The sequence below is a fragment of the Ammospiza caudacuta genome, chromosome 1 (assembly GCF_027887145.1).
Source record: "Ammospiza caudacuta isolate bAmmCau1 chromosome 1, bAmmCau1.pri, whole genome shotgun sequence".
In the NCBI taxonomy this organism is placed as follows: domain Eukaryota; kingdom Metazoa; phylum Chordata; class Aves; order Passeriformes; family Passerellidae; genus Ammospiza; species Ammospiza caudacuta.
Window position 1 is genome coordinate 44,645,471 of NC_080593.1, and position 23,281 is coordinate 44,668,751.

The window sequence follows — 23,281 nt, forward strand, 5'->3', positions numbered from 1 at the left end:
GTCGTGCCTACAGAGATGTGCACACAGTGATCTACACTGGAACAGCATCCTGGCTGTGAAGTTTCCCTGTGTATAGGTAGAAAAAGCCAGACCTAACATTGTGTCATGAAGAATTGCACTGTACCAGGAACACATCCTACTTAATACTTATTATTACCTATAAACTACCCACCTGATCACTAGTAGCTAAAGAATAGTGACATAAAAAGAAGAGCAGGGGAAATCTCCCCCTTTCCCTGCAGTAAGTCTCTAGAATTGTTTTGCCCTTTTCTTCTAATTCACAGTTGCCTCACTGTGTCACCACGTTACGCAGGCCAAGAAGTGAAACAGGTCCGTGCTGAGCAGACAAAGTGCAATTGATTATGTGAAGTTAAACTGACTGGGAAGGGGTGGACGTGAGGGTACTTGTCCCTATAAAATCTGCTGGGATTGTGTCAATATCCCTTGGGTGGGTAGTGAAGCCAAATTGCAGAGAAACCCAGAAGCTGCAGCAGACACAAGGGAGCATTCGATGCTCTGCAGTGGCAAAAGGCTGGCTCGGCGCTGCTCAGCCGTGGCTCAGGTGACTCCACGGAGGTCTGGGTTTTGCTAAGTTAGGAAATGTCTTGTAGACTATGTCTGGAGCAAGCACTGGTGTGAGAAGCAGATGCATTTGTAGTATATAACGGATACCTGTGGCTGTAAGGGTAGGAAATCATCCGGGTGTCAGCGTAGAAAACACTGCTGGTATTTTAACGCGTACATTGTACTGAATCCCCGTCTCGCTGTGCCCGTAAACACCATTGTGCTTTTCATCTGCCACATTTGCAGCAGCAGCAGCAGGGAGATTTCCCCTGAAATGGGACTGCTGACCCTGCAGCCGCCGGACAATGCGACGGGCGCTCCCAGGCGGCACAAAGCGCCCCTTCCAGAAAGCCGTCGCACAAAGCCGAAATCCCAGGCGAGCCCAACCTGCTGGGCTCGGCACATCGCTGCCGCCAGTGCGGGGCCAGGCGGCCGGGCTGAGCGGCGGTGCTCGGCAGGCTGGAGCGGCACCATGCCCTTGCCGAGGCGCCGCTCGTCCTTCCTGGGGCAGCAGCCCTCCGCGTCCACGGCGGAGAGCTCGGGGCCGCCGGGCCGCCGGGTCAGCGTCGGGGGCGGAGGGAGCCTGTCGAGACCCCCCGGCGTGTACGTGGGCACCGTCCCCACCGGCGGCGTGAGCAGCCTGGGCACCCGAGTGTCCCGTAGAGCCCTGGGCATCAGCAGCGTCTTCCTGCAGGGCCTCCGCAGCTCCGCCGCCGCCGTGCCCCTGGCCCCGGGGCTGGATAAGGGCAGGGCTCTCTCCTACGAAAGCCTGAACGGCTGCCTAGTGGAGTACATCGAGAAGGTGCGAGCGCTCGAGCAGGTCAACCAGGAGCTGGAGGAGCACATCAGAGTGTACCTGGACAAGAAGGCGGCCAGCGTGAGCAGCTGGGGAGCGCTGCGGGAGAACTGGGAGGCGATTTACCACCAGGTGAGCCCGGAGCGCCGCCGGCAGCCCGCGGGCGGGAGGGAGGGACGGACGGACGGAGGGACGGAGGGACGGACGGAGCTGCGCGGGTCATCGGCAGCTCCGGGCGGGCAGGGGCCAGGCTGCTCATGAATGCCGTCTGATTCCAGGGCGAGGAGCCCTAGACAGAGGGTTCAAAATCCACCTTCATGATAATTAGCATTATTATGCCTATCAAGCGGGAGAATTGCGTCAGGCATCGTGCGCATGGGAGCGATTGAAATGCACCCCAAGGCGCCCAAGTCTGGGTTGATTAGAACGGGTGGGGGGTTTTTCCCTTTTTTTCCCCCTTATTTTAAGTCTGTGGTTATTACACTGAGTATCAAAATTATTGAAAGAAACCAGCTAGGACTGAATTAGGTTATCTCGTAACATTATATTACGAGCACGTTGTGGGATTGTTTTTTTTTTTTTTTTTTTAATCAGCAATTCAGATTTTACTTTATTCCCTTGTTGGCTTAATAACATTTTCAAAAGCTCTATTAATTTAAAAATAATTATTACATGGCTACAAATGAGTGACTCCCTTTCTTTCCTTTGCTGTCACCCCACCATCCCTTACTCTCACCTTCTCCATATGGCACAGGTGTTCATTGTGGGGGTGTGAAATAGTGTCTGTATTGACCTCATGGACAAGAAGGAGTTCCTTTTGTCTGCAGGCTGATGTCCTGCTTGGAGCAGACACAGATCTCTGTCTGCTGAGGTCTTGGTGCAGCACACAAGCCTGGATTCCCAGCTCCCAACTAGTGGGAGGAGACAGACCTGGAGTTTGCATCTTGCACACCTTTTCCCAGCAGTGCTTCTGCAGGCACACAAAATGCCATCACTGGGTCTTCAGAAAGCTGAAAGCCAACTTTAAGTCACCTGGGACAATTGTGTGCTTTAACTTGGGTTGGCCAGTTTTGCTTTGTATTTTTAGGGCAGGTGTTCTCCCAGAACACTGCAAACGTTGTTTGAACCCTGAATGTTGGCAGAAGCTGTTGTACAAAGATTGTGTCAGCAGAAACACCCAGCCAAGCACCAGCTTTTAAAGTTGCTACCTTTAAGTATTACTAAATGACATCATTGCTTCCTGAAGGGAGCAGCTGCTGAAGTAAAGGGGTGCTCTGAATCCAAGGTACAAAAAGCCATCTCCTTGAAACTATTATCTCACTGGGAAAGATGGGGACTTGGATGACAGGGAGTTAATCCTTTGCAGCCGCCATCCCGTGTTCTCCAGACCAGTGTCGCATTTCGTAGTTGTAGACTTCACCTGTAAATCCTACCAGGATTTATGGTTAAGCCCAAAAATGTGGGACCATAGGAAAGGACCATTTAGGAAGGACTGCCTGATTTTTCATTATATAAACCACTAACATTGCAGTGCAGATGAACCTGCAAATGTGATAATTTTTCATCCAAATTGCTTTTCTTTCAACCTTCCTTTGTAGTCATCCTTGCCTCTACCTCTTTTTTATGAATGAATAAGAGCATCTCATAATGAAATCTAGCCTGAATATCAGGCTCTTCCTGTATGAAAACCAGAAAAATAAAGCTATGTAGTAACAACATTTCTATCATAGAAAAGAAGAGAAAAAGATTAGCATCATCCGTATCTATTTAACTATCAAAACACATCAGAGAGCACATAAAATCTTCTGAATTGCTTCAATTAAATCAATAAAAGAGGCACCACTTAGTGGGTTTTGTCTTTCACGGATGTGATCCAAGCTGTTATGTTCAATTCTGATTAATAGGTTTCTTTGCTTTTTTTATTTAAGCATTTAACCAAAAATGAAAGTAGGACCCTATCCAGTCCAAACACCAATTAGCTCATTCGTCCTGGAGCTAATTGGTAAAATTATGCCACCATCAACATCAAAACCACCACATTTATTAAAATAATGTCAAAATCAGTTGCTGCAGAAACAGCTGAAACCACATGAAGTCAGAACCCTCCTGCCACAGCACATCCCAAGCAGAAAAAGGAAAAGGCATTCAGGAGCAAGGTGTAGCAGAAATGAGAGACACCTGGCAGATACATTCCTAAATGTAATTTTTGGAAATATATTCAGATTTTCTGCAGATGTCTGCATCCACCTTGATTTCTTTAAAAGTGGCATACCCCATTTTCAGCTTCTTGTAAAATCTGAGCACTCATTTCAATTCCCAGCCAGGCCCATGTGTTCAGTGGGGAGAAATGCCTGGCAGCTGTAAAACTCCTTGGTCATTTGTATAAAGCAGCTATGAAAGTTTTGGGGGAAAAAACACTCAGACAGGCACCTGGATTAGCCCAAGCACTCATGATAAGAACAGTTTATGAACAAAAAACAGCGAAGGAAAATACACAATTGGGAGGGGGTCTAAGCAGGAGCCCTTTCCTCTTGCCCTGCTAATGAGAAGACAAGCACATGGCCACAAAGGACTCTCCTGGTCTCAAAATCACAGATGTGACAGGCCCATCTTTACAGTGGCACAGGAGAGACGCCAGCAGGCCTGAAGTCCCATTTCCCTCCTGCCCTTCCTGGGATGTGCTCCAGCATCCCAGAGTTCGCGTAGTTGCGTTGCCAGCAAAAGCAGCTTGGTGCCAGCACATCTCCCAAACAGAGAGCTGAGGGAAAAACGAGTCAGGGAGTGACTCAGAGGGTGTGTGTGAGCACAGGGTCCCTCAGGGAAAACCACTCGTGTTTCCTTGCCATTGTCAGAGCTATGGCTGCAGCAGGGGATCGCTGGTGGGAGCGGAATGATGGAAAGCCACTATCCTGCTCACAGGGTTAATTACCCACCTGGGCAGCTGGCTTCTGGCAGAGCAGGTGGACACACACTAATTGGGACAAAGAGAGAGGATTTTTGCAAGAAAAGAGGGAAATGAGAAATCCTTGCCAAGAGGAGTTCATATGACAGAATTACGATTTCATGACAGAAATATAAATTTTACCCTGTGCATACTCTTCTTCTCTGGGCTTCATCTTGGTCTTCTTGTGGAAAATTCTCTCTCTAATCAAATGTGTCTCTTCTGCAGAATAGGAGACTGTTTGCAATGGCAATTCCTTCCCAGAGAACAGGGCAGCACCTGGCAGAAGTGGATGCTTGAAACAGTCTGAGTGAGTTTACAGAGAGAAGAGAGTAGCTCAGTCTCCATGACTGCTCAATTACAGCTGCATGGGAGACACAGTGATTTATTTTGTCTATGAGATGACACATAGTGCAGTTCAGATCACAGGAGTAAACACACAAGCAAAAGAAGGAATCAATATTCTGCACCAATTTTATCTCTGCTAAGACTGATCATGACATCCTATGTGTGGTTGGGAGCGTTTGAAAGACCTCCAGAGTTTTCTTCTGGAGCTACTTTTATTTGCATTTGGCCTTTCTATTGGCATTCAATCAGTGTGAATATTAAGCCTGGAGAATATGCACGTCTAACAGCCTGAGGAATTGTCACATTTGGACTCACACCCACTAATTTATTTGCTGCAGGGTCAGAAGAGCCTCTGAGTGTTACTTGTGACACACTCTGGCACAACACAGTGCGTGATCAGTGCCTGTAAATGCGTGAAATAGCACTCTGCTACTCATCTGAGGGTACAACAAACTCCCACAAAATGGCACAAAGCTTGATCAACTGCCCTACAGAGGATGGCAGTGAATTAGTTTTAGTCATGTTCTCTCAGCCACCTCCAGCAGCATAAATTTGGGCTGCCTTCACAGGCAGCTGTGAGGGGCCATGAGGTTTTCTCCTTGTGCTTGGATAATATTACAGTTTTACAGATCATTTCTTGAAGAGGTATCTCCTGCTTTGAGAACCAGGCATTCTTTGATGCAGTCCTGTGTACTTATAAAATATTTGATGTATACACAAAGTTGAATTTCCCTGGATGCAGCAGGAATCAGGAGAGGAGCCATCAATCCGAGCCTCTCTCCAGATTTTACCTTTCCTGAGGCCATGCAACAAATGCTGCCCTTGCTGCCTTCGAGGTTTCCTCCTTCAGGGTTCAACATGGAAAACATGACCAAGACCATTAAGAGTTTATTGCTTGGCAGTGGGCTGCAGGCTTTTAGCCTGATTTTAGTTCATTTTAGTGAATTAAAATGTGTTGGAGGCAATGGTCTCAACTATTTCCTTGTGTGCATGGAAGGAAAGACTGGATCAACATCTTCCGATCTTTTCCCATGGAGGCGTTTGCTTTACTGAAGTGAACTTAAAAGCCAGAGAAGTTTCCATTACATGAATAATTAAACCATGAGATTCATTATCACAGGCCACACCTGAGGCCGTGAATTTAGTAGCAGTCAGAAAGGATTTAGATTCTGTAAGAACAGCAAAAGTATACAAATCTACAGATAAAGCACAGCTAAAAATTTGAAGGGTATAGTAAAATCTTACCATGCCAAACTTGACCAAATCTCTGTTAAAAATCAGAAGCTGTTAGTCACCAGGCATAAGGAGTAAATTCTCCCTGGGTCTGTATGACTTCAGTCTGGCATCTGCCCACTCCCTTGAAGCAGCTGTTTTATCCTTGAGGTCAGTTTTAACACAGGAAATGGGCCAGCATGTCAGCACAGATTTTTATGTGACTTTTCTTCCAAAAAATTAATATTGCATTTTCACGTCCATAAAATCACAATGAAATCAAAGAAAATCCTTGCTGCTTTGTTGTTAAGATGTTTATTACCATGAATATTCACTGTTAATTCAAGAGCTGGAAAAAAATCGTGATCAAAAGGTGTATGTGTATCACAGAACTGAGTGTTGAAAGACAATGTGTGACTGAAAGGAGCTATTGTTAGTAATAATATTTGCTTTTTTTTTAACTCTTCCCATTTTGGCTGTTTGAATGTGCATCAGTGATTTAAGCCTCCCAGAAGCTCTGTGAGGCAGGACAGCACTGCCTTCTGCTTTACAAGCAGAGGAGGCAATGTCTAAGTGCTTGCTGCATTGCAAGGCCTCTCATTCCCAATGGACACAAAGAAGGGTGTTTCCTAAACTGCTGCATCATGTGGTTTAGTATACATGTCAGCAAAGTGGCTACAAATCTGTCTCACTAATGCTGTGTGTTTGCATCCAGCTGTTGATTAATAGGAGAATTAAATCATACAAAAAAGCCCCTGATGGAAGACTTAGATTTCTTCTGGAGCTAGGAAAGGGCTTTCACAGCTCATGCAAATCAGAGGCACCTAAGATTTCAGAGCTTGTGTCAAAGAGGTCCCTCTACTTCTGTGCTGACTAAATGCCAATTTTCCATCCTTCAGGAGAAACTCAGGTGTCCTGGTGTAAGGGAACCTGAGGACAGAAGAGCAGCATGTCCCCAGAGCCCCAGCTCTGTTCAGCTGCTCTGAAATGCCACAGATGGACAGCCCAGGGTTTGGGGAGTTAGGACAGTGCTGATAAAATGGGGCTGCAAAAAGATCAGGGAGAAGGAAATGAGGGGCTGGACAATGAAGAGCAGCCAGTTCTGAGTGCAAACGAGCACAGAGAACTCTTCTGTACTTGTGTGCTACACAACAGCGCTGGCTGGTGTGTGGTGAGGGACCATCTCTTTGCCTGCACCTGGGGCTTTCATGACATCTCTGAGTCCTGTGCTTTTGCTGCACTCCCCAACTTTCCCATGCCCAAAGTGGGGCTTCCCCCACTCCGAGCAGCAGTATTTACAGAACCTCTCTCCTCCGTCCAGATGCTATTTTCATGAAATGAGTTGGAACTGGATGTCTCTGAGATGGCCTATCCCTCTATCATATTGTTTGGAATAGGCCAAGAAATCCCACAGTTATTGAAGAAAAATAGGTTCCCCTTGCAATGGTGTGAAACAAGCTCCAACCCCAACCACCTTCCCTGTTTTTCCCTAAAAATAGGGAAGAATGAAGAAAACCACTTTTTAAACTCTTGTTCCTCATCAGATTGAAAAGATGTAGAGTGCTTTTAACTTCCTGATCCATTATGGACATAATAGGTAGTGAAGAGCAGGCTGTTTCTCCACATTTCTCCTTATCAGATGCTTTCAGGTATTACATATTTGTTGGTCCAAACATTTGTAAGACATGTGGAGCAGTAAGCCACTCTCCATGAGGGTAAATGTTAATTACCACCTAGAAATGCTTCAGCCTTGCATATCCACTTTTCTGGATGCATCCTTGAGGTTTCCACATTGCATGGTGCGTTTCACCTTGGAGGAGCAGAATGCTTTGGGTGATTTGCAATCTTAGTTACAGACTTAATTATCTAAGGAAAGATTTTTCTGCTTGAAGAACTCTCCTGGCCAGCCTAAAAATCTGATCTTATTCATGAGGTGATTTAGTTTTAACTGCAAATCTTCATGGGCATCTCCTGAGAAAGACCAAAGAAATGTTCAGTGCAGCTTTTCCAGAGTGACAGCATGGATCATGGGGTGACTGGAGCTCCCAGACACTTGCAGAGGTGATCACTCTAAGCCTGGTACTGAATTCTGCATGGCCATAGCTCAATGCACATGTGACTCCAGGGCAGGCTGTGATCTTTTTTTTCCTATTTATCATTTCATATGACCTTCTTGAATCACAACAAGCTGCCAAGTCACAAGCCTTTCAGGTTTACCCCTCAAGTACCTCTTGGACGTTTATAGATACACCCCAGAGCCATTGCAATGATGCCACAGTCTGCTTTGCACGATCTTTCCAATCAGTGTAATAATCTCTGAAGGCTTCTCAGGTCTCATATCTATCGCAAGAGCCTAGAGGATCCCCTAGGAGAAGGAAAGCGACGCTCTGGGAGCTGAGGAGGGCTCGCAGGCGGCACGAGCAGCACGCATTCCGTGGCTCCCTGAGGAGGACGACCCTGAAGAGGACTGCTAATATGGGAAGTAGAATAGGAACTGCATAAGTGCTGCTTAAATTGTATCTAGAAAGTATAAGTGGGACTTAAATGATGAAAGTACCTTGAGCACAGCAATGAATTTTGCCCCTTGCAAAGAGCTGGTGATCAGAATAAATGTGTTGCTACAAGAAGATGAGGGTTTAGGAGGAATAAGCAGTGTGATGACAAATTACTGTCTATTTGCTGAGAATTTGTGAACTTATATGTACAAAAATAATTTGTTTAAGTTATCTGGAATGAGTCACTTGAACAGCCCTAGGATGAAGGATTATTTTCAGAATCAAAGCTGTACATCTGCTTAAGATACATGTGCTGAAGCTGTTCACTGCTTGAGCTCTGTTGTATCTTTCTTCTAGGTGGGTGAAGCAGTCCTTGAAAATGCTCGTCTCATGCTGCACACTGAGAATATTCAAGCCTGTGCTGAAGATTTTAAAGACAGGTAGTCCTGTGGTGGCACCCAGATGGCCACTTTCTTTAAAATTTGCCTTTGTGAACACTTTATTTGTAAGGGTGTAATGATAGTGAGTAGATTTTTTTAAGTTGCATATTTATATTCAACATTCTGATTGGGGAGAAAAATAATGATGGTGCTAACATTATTTTAGAAGATTTTGAAGATTTGTAGTAACAAAAATGTGCACAAGAACAAGCAAAATGACCTAAGCTAGTCTTAACACAGACATTGGTTTTTCACTGAGAGGCCAGTGTTCATTCAAAATTGGGTTGGCATTTTATAAAGGCGAAATTCCATGCGCTTTTTAGTTGTAATTTTTAGCACTTCAGTGCCAAAACCAAGTGGTTTTGGAAGTAACAATAATTTTGCTACAGCCACAAAGTGAAAACTGCACCACTACAGACATGGGTGGAAATGCTAGACAAGAAAACAGAAATGGCCTGTGCTGAATTTACTTTACTGAGAAAAATAAGAAATAAAAGAAGATTTTAAACACTGGCAAACTACTTTTTTATTGTCTTTCAGTTGGAAAAGCCTGATAGTCATGTATATGAGTGCATGAACCTCTAGATTTTACTCAGGAGATGTGATCCTTCTAGCTTTTTTTACTCATTATGGTCTCATTCATTTACAAATAGCTTTTTGCAAGCTCTTACACAAAAAACATACATCAAACTAATTGATTTTTATCTTCTACGGTTTTTATCATCCCTTAAACTTCTTTTTCTCTCTCTCTGGCATTATTTTATTTAATCATAAAACTAGAATGTGTTAATCATTTTTAAGTTTGCCTTTTATTTCAGAAAGGTACAACTCTGAGATACTCATTTGTCCTTACATCCAGCAAGTTACATTCATATTTTATGTAGTTTTAAAAAAATACTTTTTAGAAGTGTCAGCTGACTTGGACAAGCAGTCTACATAACAAAAACATTGTTGAATCAATCTACTGCATAGTGAAACCTGAGATCAGCTGCCACTCTCCCAGGCTTTAAACTCCCAGCAGTGAAGGTGGTTATCAAGGAGCAAAGTGTTCATGAAGCAGGTTCCCAACTAACCTGCTGTTCCCTCCAGGTCCCCAGGTCGGACAGGTTTGGCACAAACGTCTCCCACCCAAGGAGACTCACAATGCAATCCACATTTTCAATGGAAAGCCTAAACCAAAAAGTTACAAAGAAGAGCAATGCAGCAAGCAGTGCTCTGGAATGGAAAGTGCTTGCCAAAATTTCCCTACCATTACAGCCATGGTTTGGAAATGAGCTCTTTGTTCCAACAGCAATTCCAGCTGACAAACCAACCACAGAAATTTCCTCTTTATTTTGATGCTACTGGGATTTGGTCTAAGGGATGGGTCAGGACTCTGGAACATAGGCCAGACTTCCATCAGCATGTCTATTAGTAAAAGTAATGCTCTTTCTTTAACCATTGCTCTAAAAGGTTTTTATGTAGACAAGTGAGTTGTTGTTCTCATTTTACAGCCAAGACAACTGAGAAAAAGCCACCCATGGTGATACTGTAGATAAATATCAGATCTAGCAAGAAACCATGACCCTCTCCATGCTTTTTCTGGAATCCTATCAGGCTGATAACCACCTTAGCACATACTGCTAACTTGACCTGTTTTCTTACACTCTGAATTAATGACAGGGCACTTCAGGCAGTTAACTTCAAGTACAAAGAGATAAGGTGAGAGCAAAGTATACTGTCTCTGTATTCTATGCTTCTGTCTGGGACACATTTGCTAATTAGCAGAAATACTATAATTCAGGAAAAAAAGACAGGTTTTACTTGCTGAGTTGTGCTGTGTTGAAGTTTGGCTTTTTTTTTTTTTTTTCTCTGCAGGTATGAAAATGAGCAGCCATTCAGAAAGGCAGTGGAAGATGAAATTAATTCCCTATATAAAGTGATTGATGATGCTAATTTAACTAAAATGGATCTGGAGAGTCAGATAGAAAGCATGAAGGAAGAACTAGCTATGCTGTCAAAGAATCATGAAGAAGTAAGTGCAGACTCGGGATACTGCAAAGGCAATGTGTGCCTGTTTCTTCTGGTTGGTATCACACATCTAGTGCAAAGCAAACATTAAAAACTCCACCTGCCCTGTCTGGGCAGGGGGGGGGGATTTTCCTGAAACCTACTCCTATTTCTTCCTTCTCTTTTAACTCAGAGGACTAACCCCTGAGGCATTATCAAATGACTCACATGTAGGTGTTAACCCTTTCTTGTTTGATGAGAAACGGAAGAGAAGCTGTCCCTTCATTTCTTGTCAGTCACCCCATGATGGTCAAGGGGCTGCACAGTCATGCATGTGGACATCTCAGCAGTGAGATCTGATGGAAGGAGAAAGTGCATGTGCAGGCCACCAGCTCTGGTCTTGCTGCACTGATGCTGAGCATTAACCAGGTTTTTATGAAAACACCTTGCCTGACTTAGCAAGGGGCTCGGTTCCCAAAACTGAGTCTCTCTTGAGAAGCACAACACTGAAGCAAGTCACAGGGACAGTAGCATGAAGGAGTGGCTCTAAAGAATCATCACCAAAGGTGTTAGCAAAAGCAGGTTTAATATGAGATGTGAAAGTGCAATTTAACTTTGATGGCAAGGTTCCTTTTATTACTTACTATATAATGAAGCTCACAAAGTAAAATTGGATTAGAATCAATCTAGAACAGTTTACATGGAAATCAGGGAGACAGAGGGTAAAGGTGCTAAAGGATAAAGGTTCAAAAGGGTTAGGGGAGGCCTTCCCATTGAGTCATGAGGTTCAGAGCAGACCCCCTTGCTTTCTAAACCTCTGATGGAAATTAGGTGCAGCTGAGCCCAAACTTGACCTCAGACTTGGTCAATGGTTTATAGCTATAGGATTTGTCAGCACCTGATCACTGACTAATTTAACATTTACAAAATTATCCAATAGGGTTTCCTGTAAGCACAGCACTAACTTAACTGTAGATCTGGGATGGCAGTATTCATACTATATTTGCTATAGGGTATTTAAACGAATTCACACACACAAACAGATATGAAGAAGTTGGTACAAAAGTACCTATTAAAAATTTCCCTCAAGTTCAGTGCAATACTCAAGTCAGATACTTCTGCATCTCAGAAGCATCAAGTCAGGTGCTTCTGCACCTCAACAGGTGAGAGCTGAGCCTTGAGGAGTAGTCAGAATATCCCAGGTCCTACCACCAATCAGCATTTGGCAACAAGTATTGAGTATTGCAAACTTGAGAGCTTGTTAGCTCAGAGAGGTGCCCCAGTCGGAGGGAGATTGCTGCTCACAGCCCACTGCAGTCCTGGAGATCTCAAAGGGCCTCACTCAGGACTGCTGTTTATAGAGTCCCAAGATGATTGGCTTCAGTCACCTGTCAATCTCCATCCTGGCTGTAATCCAAGATGGTAATTACTGAGTTTTCCTCAGAAGTCTGGTAACAAAAAATATTGTTCTACTTGAGCTATGATTTGGGCGACTAATATTCCAAGTTTATGCTAAGATAGCTGACTATCTCTTCCCCTTCCTTTGTTGGGCACCAGAAGCTCCTAGGAACAGACAGTGTTTCTGATAAACACAAGAGAAACTTAATTGCCCAGGAGCCATTGACTGATTAAGGGTGAGGTCTATAAAGAATTCCTGAACCCACAGAGAGGCCCCAGTGGGTGGAGAGGATGCACCACCACAGGCAGGCAGCCAGAAGAGAAGCCCATACTGCCCAATTTTGCAATACTTTCCCACCTAGTCACTGCAGTCACCAACACTATTTGCATGAAGGTGGTTTACTTCCTTCAGCAGGGATTTCAGGATTGAACACAAGTCAGCATCTTTATTCATGGGGACTTGAATATGGAGCTGTTACTAATCCCTTATAAGGGAAAGCAAGCAGCTGTGCTGGTGCCTCAAAAGTAAGATAGAGCTTGAACTGTGATGGCTCATGAAAGCAAGGTACTATCCTACCTTACATTTCTTACCAGTTGTTCCTCCAACCACAAGATTTCAGCAACACTGGCTTGCCAAGATGAGGTTGCATCACGAGCTCCCTACTTGCATCAGTCAAATTCCAGGGCTGGCATTTTGCAGAAAATAACCAGTGGCTTCATCAGCAGTGCATGGCAGGAGAAAATTGAAGTTGTTTTAGATAAGAGGGTAAAGAGAAAAATGATTGAAATAAACAAGATCCTCTTTAAAGCTCCAAGTAATGCAATGACTGTTGTGAAACCAGAAAAGCTGGTGCTGATGCTGTTGTCTGTAGCTATGCATAATGAGAACACCATCTTGATCCATCTTGATCCTCATGTAGCCAACAAGGAGCCCTTTCAGTGTGGAAAGATGATTTTTTCTTTATCTTTTGGGACTACCTGAGCATTTGCAGAACCACTTCAGCACAGGCCTGGTTTTCCCATGGCAGCAGGACCAGGGAAAGCTGCCTAAGAAAAGTCACAGAATAAAGGCTAGAAGCAACCATTGCTGAGCTCTGGCAAAATAAAGTCCCAAGGACTTTCCTGAACTAATCCAACCCACTAGCAAATTCATGCCAAGTCCTTTTGAAGGGTTTGTGAACTTGGAGTGGGCACATTTTGAGGTTTGCATTCTTGCAGGTTCATAATTCGCACAATTCCCATCCATTTTTTCCAGTATTGTCACTATCAGGGGCCATTGCTTACAAATACAATTCCCAGATGCTTTCACACTGCCTTTTTTTTTTTTGTGCCAATAACACAGATAAACAGGCTGATCTAAAAGGATTGCAGTGCCAGACAGTTAAGATACATGTGAAAATCTCATTAATTCTTGCATTCCTGAATACAATGTACAACTGATGTGCTACCTTTAAGTGTTCAATTCTAAACCTGCTAATTCTCTACTGCTTACATGTTTTTGGAGCACTTAAACTTAAAGAAGGAAATTTAAAGGCGTTATCCTGCCACAGAGGATAACGCTCTTCTTCATCTAACATGCACATGCATAAAATGCACACTTGTCTCACACAAGCTGTGAGGCTGTAGAGCTCCCGCTGCTTTGCACATCTTGTGTCTTCCAGTAGATGCTGGAAGGCTCCTGCATCGTGCAGCAGCAAGTGAAGAGTTTCTGATGTCCTGTAAGCTGTTAGTTCCTTGGCCCAAAGTCCACACTGCAGCTTGACTGGCAATGTTTGTAGTGATTTCGGGTCCCAGCTGTGCAGTGTGCACATCTCAAGAACTGGCTGCTGGAGAAACTTGCCACCATTGAGAGGCCGCTCCAGGCATTGCCTTGGTGCAGGGCTTCAGCCTCCTTCCACCAAGGGGAAAACTCTTCCTGCACCCCAGATCTGCAGGAAGACACCCCATGCAGAAGCAAGGGAAATCCACATCTGAAAAAGAAACCCTTTAGTGCACCAAATCATTAATGCAGAGATAGCTTTTGGGGCCAAATTTAATTACTCTCTCTGTTTGTGGCACCAAAAGAGCTCTTCCTTGAGCTTCTCTGAAGATACCATTCAACTGTCCAGTTCACTTTCTTTATGTTTGTTATTTTTGTTCAAGGATGTGAAGGTATTATACAAGCAGCTTGCTGGATCTCAGCTGGAAGAACTTGATGTTCCCCTGGGAAGTGGCCTGGATGACATTCTGGAAAAAATCAGAATCCACTGGGAGAGAGACATTGAAAAGAATCGTGCTGAGGCAGGTGCCCTGCTCCGTACCAAGGTCAGCACTCTGTAACCCACTCCAACATCACAGGATATCAAGCAAACACAAAATCTCTCTAATATTCTGCAATATCTTTGAGGGTTGCGTGCTTTTTGGGGGTTTTTTGAAACAGAAAAGATGTTAAAAATCTAAAATATTTTGGTCCAATCCAAAGGAGAATGCACTTATAAAGGCCTTCTTGGGATGCACAGAGTTAAGCACTGGTGGAAATGGCCCTGCTCATACCACAGTATCTGTGGGAGCCTTTCATGGGCTCTGAAGTGTTGGCTAAGGAAAACAAACTTAATCAGTTGATACCTTCTGTATAGGATAAGCCACTGTTATTACCCTTCTTACTTGGGCTGTTCCTCCACTTAATAATTTACAGGGGTCTATAAATAAGAAGGGCAAAACACATTGCCCTCTACACTACAGACTCCTTGGTCTCTCCCTGATATTTTTTCCTCTGGCAGCAGAGGAAAAGTTTAGATAGTAGCTTAGAAATGAAAAGTGATTATAATAGCCATTCCCTTTAAATAGGGGTTTTTCTCTCCTGAGGCTGTCTGAGTCTGAGACAGACTCAGCATTTTAATACAGCTTTTTCTCTGTCATGAAGGATCTCTTATTTTCCAAAGTAAGTATTTTTGTACAGATGAAGCATTAAGATCAGTGGATGATCCTGTGTGTTAGAAGCCATCTCGTTCTGAGCTTGCTCTTACAGCAGAGCATGACAGGGTAAATCAGGAGAGCAATTAGAATGGTGAAGGGCCCTGAGGGGAACCCTGGTGAGGAGGGGCTGAGGTCACTGTGTTTGTTCAGTCTGGAGAGGAGGAGACTGAGGGGAGACCTCATTGCAGTCTGCACCTTCCTTGTGAGGGGAAAAGGAGAGGCAGGCACTGATCTCTTCTTCTATTTATCAGTGACAGGGCCCGAGGGAATGGCCTGAAGTTGTGTCAGGGAGGTTCAGATTGGATGTTAGAAAAAGGTTCCTCACCCAGAGGGTGTCTGGGCACTGAACATGTTCCCCAAGGAAGTGGTCACAGCACCAACCTGGCAGAGCTCAAGAAGTGTTTGGACAATGCTCTTAAGCACAAGGTGTGACTCTTGGGGATGGTCCTGTGTAGAGCCAGGAGTTGGACTCGATGATCCTTGTGGGTTCCTTCCAACTCAGCATATTCTGTAATTCTGTGAAATCATAACTGCAGCAGTGCTGTTGAAATACTTAGCAAAACCATATAAACATATGCCCCCCTGTTTCAAGGTAAAGAGCTGCCATGAGAGGTGTAGGGGGTATTGAAGGCAAACAGTGAGAAAAAACAACAAAACCAAGAAATATGTTTGCAAACATATGTGCAAGCTCTGAGTTAATTTTCAAAATAAAGAAGAAAAATCATGTGACAACAGTGATACCAAAATTGCTAGGAAATGTACAAGAAGTCAAGCAGAGGGGCTTATCCCAGAGGTCCCATCAAGTTTATGAGAATGCCAGACTTATTAAGCAAAGTTTTCATAAAGTTAGTCCGTGGGGCCTGATTTTCAGCTCATAAAGTCCAAAGGAAATGAGTGACACAGTGATAGAATGCATGAGCCTGGAGAGTGCCTCCATACAAAGCACATGAGCTCTGAAAAGCCAGGGCATCCTCAGTGGCCTCTTGAGCTTTCCCCAGAAAAATCTGTTCCTGACCCACTGCAAAATGAGCATCACTCTGATGGCACCAAATTCTTCAGTGCTCCCGCTTGCCTGTCCTGCTTCTTCCTCCTCCTTGTCCTCCTGTGCAAAAACACCCTTACAACTTCTTCTTCCTATTTCTTTCATACCTTTGATATCTGGTCCTTTAGCTTCAGAGATGTCATTTGGTGAGAAAATTGACAGCTCCTAGTACACTGTTCTATCATGTCTTTGATACCCAACCCACCCCTACTCAGCCATCTGAGCCTAAGCTCTTGCTAGTTTCAGTTGCTCCTGTTTTGGTTTGGTTTTTTTAATGGAACAAAGAAACAGAATATCACAGATTTCTGGAAAGATCAGTTCTGGATCTGCACAGATTCTGGTAAGACATTCTAGGGGCTTTTTTTTCCCCCAGAAATTAAAGCCAGGTGATCCAGTTTTGTGTCCTTTATCTTGTACAGACACAGATCAATTCAGATTACTACTGTAGACACAGATTACAAGAGTTTAGCTTTTACCAACTAAGCTTGTGGTTTTAAATCATCTTTTGTGGTTAAGATGTATAATTTGGTTATCCACACAGTGAAAAACTTGCTCTTGCTCTTTTGTGACAGCACAGGAGGGAGAGCAGTTCCCTGCACTCCTTGGCTCTTCATTACCAGTTTTTTCAGTGTCTCTCTGTGAAGTTTTCCTTGGCCTCTAATATTTTAATTTCCTATTTCTGCACCTACTCTCTGGTGTACCTGTGACCAGCTCAGACCAAGGTGTTTCAAATGATGTCTTAGCACTGAGTTAGACATGAAGGCAGTATTTTTGTATTTTTGTTATTTTCTGAGTAATCACCTTGCCTCATTTGCTTTGTCTTGTGCCTAGATTTGCACTGTTGGCTCAAATTTTCAAGGATATTTGGGCACCAAAACACATCAATTTAAATTCATACCTCACAGGGTTTCACATGAGCCTTTTTTAGATGAGTAACCCCAAAACTTAAGTCCATTGGTTTCACCTGTGCACTTTTTTGTCTGTAGTGGTCAAAATCCTTTCCTGAATTGACACAAGTGATTCAAACCCTTGCAAGACATGCATGCTATTTAATATTTTTTCCCTGGAAAGATACTTTACTTACTGATGTGCTGTTCATTCATGTAGTTTGATTCCAAACATCCATTCCTGCTCATTGCTAATCTGTATGGTTTTCTGTGATCCATAAATCCTTCTAATTCCTGCTTCATTCCCAACACAGTACACCTTGAGGCATCAAGCTGTTAAGCTTCTGTCTTAATGGAATTAGACCTTCATTTTCCTCTTCATGTTCTGTCTCTAGAGCAGCTGTTGATCCATGGAAATGTTCTGCCCTGAGCACACAGATACACAGCTTTCTCTGTTGTCTTCAAAAAAGGTTCTGAAAAATCTTGTGAATCACTCCAGTTGTTTCTCCCTTTTTTGCTACTTTGCTAAAACTTTCCCAGAACACCCAAAAGCTTTTCAAAGTAACTTTGTTTCTTTAGATACCACACTGGTCAACTCTGGGTGTTGTTGTTCCATTCCTAACCATTCTTTCATTATCTGGATTCCATGAAAAACAGACTAATGAGGGATCCTGCGCTCATGCACAATGCTTGGGCCAGGACTGTACAGAGGTTTGAAATGCACAGATTCCTAGGAAACTCAAGCACCAACATGATAAAGAGTTAGGAATATGATTTCATCCTCTCCCTCCATTAGTCCAGCTGTTTGTGCTCACCACATATATAGCCTTTCCCTTATAGAGCATCTCAGGAATAGGAAAAGTCCCCAGAAAGCATGAATAGCCTAGTGAAGAGGACACAAACTACTTCTGCACTTCTGCACAGAAGGAGCCCCAAAGCTGAGGCCAAGTGTCATGCCCAGCAGCACCTGGACACCTGGGGCTGGTTACCTGTAAGGAGGCTGGGGAAACCTTGTGTGCCCCAAGAGCTTTAGCGCACATTCGGTGTGTGCTCACTTGCTGTGTCCTCCTGAGTGCTCAGGACCCGATGTAGCCATCTCCATCTACTCCATCTGCCTGTTCTCCTGTTCACACCACTATGGTCACTCCACAGCTTAGAGGAGCTCCTGGAAGGGTTTCAATGCCACCTGTGGTGAGGGCAAGCTGGATTTACAGGTAGCATTTGGGCCACCAGCAGGGTAAATGTCAAAGCCAGGATTCAGGTAATGGGTGTAGGCTATAAATATAGATGGAAAGGCACCTTCCCTTCCTTGTGTAATTCTTTAAAATGAGACATTTGCAGTCCTTGTAGCCCAAGAAGGTGCAGACTGCTCTCTCAACACAATTTAGCAGACACAATTTACTGAAGAGTGGCAGGTCCTTGATCACTGGTTCACCAGGAGTAGTCAGGTAGAATTATGTCCCTGTGAAGCACAAGCCCCCAAAAAGCATTTCCAGAAAACACAGGATCTGTGCAATTTGCTGGAAAAGACAGGTTTGGTGCTTGGATTAAAATTCAGCCCTCTGCAACACAGGTTCTTAAATCTAAATTTATGTTTGAGATTTAACTGGTATTTAAATGACCTTTTCCCACTGAGGCTATTTCATTCACAATGTGCAAGGTGTGGGCTTCACATGGTAATTCAAAATAATCCCTATTTTTGGTGCATGGTCCTAGATTTTTTTAAAATTCAATCTTACTTTTAAAATAAAAGAAAACCAGAGCAGGGTCGAGATGAAGTTTCAGAGTGGGATGGAAGTATTTTGCATAGTTTAATTTTAGCATCAACCACAAGAAATGTAGGTTTTGACTGAAGAACTGTATTTTCTAGAGAGCCCAGAGCTCCGGGCTGAAAAACCTTGATCTCAGCCCTTATTAAAAAGTATAGAAATTCTATTTTTACTAAGGTACTTTTTCCTTCACCTATTTTCAAGGAACCTGAACTAAACACGTATAAAACCCCCCAAGCCATAAGAGCAGGAAATAGCACAATTAAGTTAGGACTTAATTAACAAGAATTTTTTTTGACCCCTGTGATATGACTTGCTGTCTGACTCATAGAATCTTATGTGCAAAATTAAGGTGGAGTAGTTCTGAAGACACAAAACTTTTTAAGAAATATTATAGTATGGCTATAAAATGAGCACTTACAGCCATGTTTTATCTTTAGAGATAATTTTAAACATACAAATATGAATTCTGAACAGCTGTTGTTGACACGGATAACATAAATATGCTTGCATGCATAAGCCATTTTACAGTAAATGCCTAGAAAATATGATAATTTTGACACTAAGAAGTATCCAGAATTATTCAACCGAGGGATTTAATGCACAGGAATCAAACTTGGAGTCAGGATTGCCACAAACTGTGAAAATATTACTGTCAGTTTGGTCTGCAAGGAAGCTAAACCATAACTTGTGTAGGTTGTGATGACAGTCGCCTTCTTTCACCAGCAACAGGCTGAGACGGCGGCTGCCGTGCGGACCCAGGAGGAGGAGCTGGTGGAGGGCCTCAGAACCGAGTTCCACGAAACTGCCTGCAAAATACAGAGCTTGCAAGCAGAAACCGAATCTTTGAGAACCTTGGTAAGGAATGCTGGGTTTTCAGGGGGTGTATTCTCTGCAAACTCAACGCAACCTCTGAGGGGAACATTCCTGTCTTGGGATGCAGAGTTAAGAATTAATCCCATTTTCCACCCAATCTCGGGTAATGAGTTGTTAGAAAGGCTCCCAAGGTATTAAAAAGTCTTTTTTTCCCAGCCCCACTCTTGAAGAAAAAGTTGAGATTCCTTGGCTCTGGTTTTCAAGGCTGTTTATTTTCTCTTATCTCATGCAATCTTTTTCTTACCCACTGAGGTCTGTCCAGCAGTTCGGGTTGAGGCACACTGACTGCCCTTGGGGTGGTGTTATCTTTTTATACTGAAAATTACGTGTACTTTATTTACAATAATTTTCCAATACCTATCACCTGTGTTAGATAGTTTGTCTCTACTCTAAACAAATTCAAAAGCGCCACCATCACAGCAGAAGATGGAGGGCAAGAAGAAGGAGAAGGACAGGACACACTCAGATTCCTCCATCTTGCCTCTTGAACCCCCATTCTAAAAACCCAAAAATTCTACATTTTCACCCTGTGATAAATTCACTATCATTCTACTCAAACCCTTGTGGCTTGTAACTCTTCACACAAAGTTGGTAATTGTTTCCATGGGTTAAAATTGAAGGCACAGGTGTCTTTGACTCCATGCCAAGGTCTCTGAGGCCCCTGCCAGAGTCTCGAGTCCTCCAGGGCAGACAGAGAATGTCCTGGGTTCCAACACACCAAATACTGTTTCTAGAGATGCCAGATATTTCTGGGCTCCTCTTGATTTAAATAGTGCTCTAAGTGTACCACATTTGACAACCAGGCTCCAAATTTCCATCTTCAGTGTATTCATACTCAATCTCACCGAGATTGCTTGGTAGTGTAGTATTAGATAATGTCAGGAATATCTGCACCTTATAAAAGTACAGATATTCAACTTTTGTAATGATAATACCTAATACCAAGGTAGGTAAAGAAAGGAATTGTCAAAATATATATATAGTCAATAGAGATATTGGCCAAACCTGAATAAAAATCACTATGAAGCATATGGAAATTGACTGATTCATTGTTTGCTGTCCTGCCCTTGCAGAAGAGGGGCCTGGAGAACTCTTTATATGATGCCAAGCACTGGCATGACATTGAACTGCAGAACCTAGGCTCTGTCATTTCCAAGCTGGAGGCAGAGATGGGAGAAATCAAAGTAGAAACCGAACAGCAGCAGAGGGATCGTGAAAATCTGCTGACTAGCAAACAACAGCTGGAGAAAGACATTGCTGCATACCACTGCCTCCTGGATGGAGAGCAAAGCAGGTACTTACTTGTCCTTAAAAGGATGGAGAACACTCCCAGGGAAGGGGTTGTGAGGTTGCTGGAAGCAGGAGGACTGGGGTGCTTCTCATGTTTCATAAAGCTGGCTGGTAGATGGTGAGGTTTGCAGAAGCTGCCAAAGAGGGAGAACACACCAAATCCCATCAAACAAAGATTCCTAGTATATTGGAGATGGGTGGTTTCCAGCACTGCCAAAGAAGGACATGGTTTGGGAACATGCCATGAGTTTCATTTCTCTGAAGGTCTGAGATGTGACACTAAAAAAGCTGCAACCAGGGGCTACATTAGGGGCTGCAAAGCAGATGCGTAGTTGTTTCCTAATTTGAATACATTATGCCATCCTTCCTCCTCCCTCAATACAGTCCAAATATTATAGCTGTGAAAAATTCTCTGCCTAAGCTTATAAGTTTGTCCTGAAGTCCAAGGACAGAATCTGGGCCACTGACTGTACCTTTTGTGAAGAAATGTGGTTCCAAGTCCTAAGATTTTTCTTCTGGGAATAACCTGTAAACACCTTTACAGTGATTGGGTAGAGTTGCTTGGTTGGGCATTTCTAAGATCCTTAACCACCCTTAGTCAGAAACCTCTGAGAATCTCATCCACAGATTTTGACTTGCTCTTCTACTCAGGACAGAGAGAATTTTAAAAGAATCAAATCTTGCTGAAGCTGGTGAGTTTTCACCAGCTGAACTGAGAGTAGGACTTGGTTCAGCAATTTTCCTGTTAGTAGTAGTGAACAATTTTTATTTTTATCTTTTTCTTTTTTTTACTTTCAGCTGATTATGACTCCCAGCTCACAGAAGACCATTGCCATTAAAGCAAAAGATGTCACTGCCAATTATGTTCGTGGAAGCTAAAAACTCATCAAAGCAGCCTGCTTTATTCAGTTTGATTCAACAATCAAAGTAGGTTGTAGCTTGAACAACTTTATTAGACCCTCTTCACGTAATTGCTTTGCTTACAGATTTCAATTTACTCATGTTGTTAAAATTATAATAAAAATAAAGAATATCATGCTTTTGTTTGATTTTTTATTTTCTTCCAGTATTTTCATGATAGCTGGAGAGGGTTAGATTAAAAATATTAGTTCTCCATTTCCCACCAAGTAAACCTTTTCTTTTGACAGTATAAATATATCAAGATATATATGTGAATATATCAAGCCTGAGCTACCCCTCCACTGTGCACACAGCACCCACATGGAAATGATGAATGTTCTGTTGTGTCACAAGACCATCAGCTCAGTGGTGTGAAATCTAATTCAAATAATGCCTAAGGAGTTTAAGTGTGCTGTTAACTCAACATGATTAATTTTGCAACATGTAAACCAGCAGAATCATTAATCTAAGCATCCCAACAGTACCTTATAAACACATTTTTAAGTCTAGACTAAATTTCTGGAAAAGCTGAAGGTGCAGGAGAGCAACAGCAGTTCTGCCTGCATCCAGGTTACATCCTTTTACTGTATACTGAAAGTCCAAGCCAGGGAATCAGTTTGTGAAAATTTGATACTTTTTGAGATATTGATATATTTTTATATTTGTTTTTATATGGTTGCTCTTTCTTAAAATCAACATCCTTCCAAGGCAGGTCAGCCACACTTCTTTTGAACAGGAATCCACACAGCATCATCCTGATGCTTGACCTTAGGTAATTTCCTGTATTTTGATGGTATCATGAGGAAAAAGATTTCTCCATCTTTCACTTTTGACTTTCTTTTATATTTTAAACATGGACAACCTCATTGTATTGCACGTGCAGTATGGTCACATAAACTGCCAAGATGGATCTTGCATTTTCAGAGAAACATAACGAACCTTAGCTCCTATCACACAAAATTTTAGGCAGGTGGCTGGCTTTCCTTCACAAGTTTCCGCACAGCAATGAAGTTAACCATACATGTATTTGTTGGATTGGGACTTCACAAGACCAACACTTACACCAGGTGACAACACAGTTCATTGTATGGACTCAAAGACTACTGAGAAATCGCATATATTAGAGAACACAGTGGCATACAGGACATAAGAGAGGCAGACTTTAGATATTTTGATTTTTAATTGAAACATTAGCTAAGAAAGCTAGTTAGATTTTAATGACTGATAAAATCAAATACTCTCCAAATACACTAAACGTGATCCACCAGTGAATTACAGGAATAGGGACACAAGTGTTGTCATGCCTTTCCTTGCACATTCCCCCACACAGGAAAAATCCTCACTGATGCAGCTGCTTGACAAATTATCCTTCATTTAAT

The 23,281-nt window shown here is 43.0% G+C and overlaps 1 protein-coding gene across 1 annotated transcript in view; it reads left to right on the forward strand.

The window, feature by feature from the left end:
* The first annotated feature begins 838 nt into the window (after positions 1 to 838).
* BFSP2 (beaded filament structural protein 2) overlaps positions 839 to 23,281 on the forward strand; it is a 28,359-nt gene continuing 5,916 nt past the window's right edge. Inside the window, exons 1-6 of the mRNA XM_058801264.1 lie at positions 839 to 1,492; positions 8,714 to 8,796; positions 10,654 to 10,810; positions 14,326 to 14,487; positions 19,563 to 19,694; positions 20,786 to 21,006. Of these exons, the coding sequence (XP_058657247.1) occupies positions 839 to 1,492; positions 8,714 to 8,796; positions 10,654 to 10,810; positions 14,326 to 14,487; positions 19,563 to 19,694; positions 20,786 to 21,006 (1,409 nt within the window). The remainder of the gene's footprint in view (positions 1,493 to 8,713; positions 8,797 to 10,653; positions 10,811 to 14,325; positions 14,488 to 19,562; positions 19,695 to 20,785; positions 21,007 to 23,281) is intronic.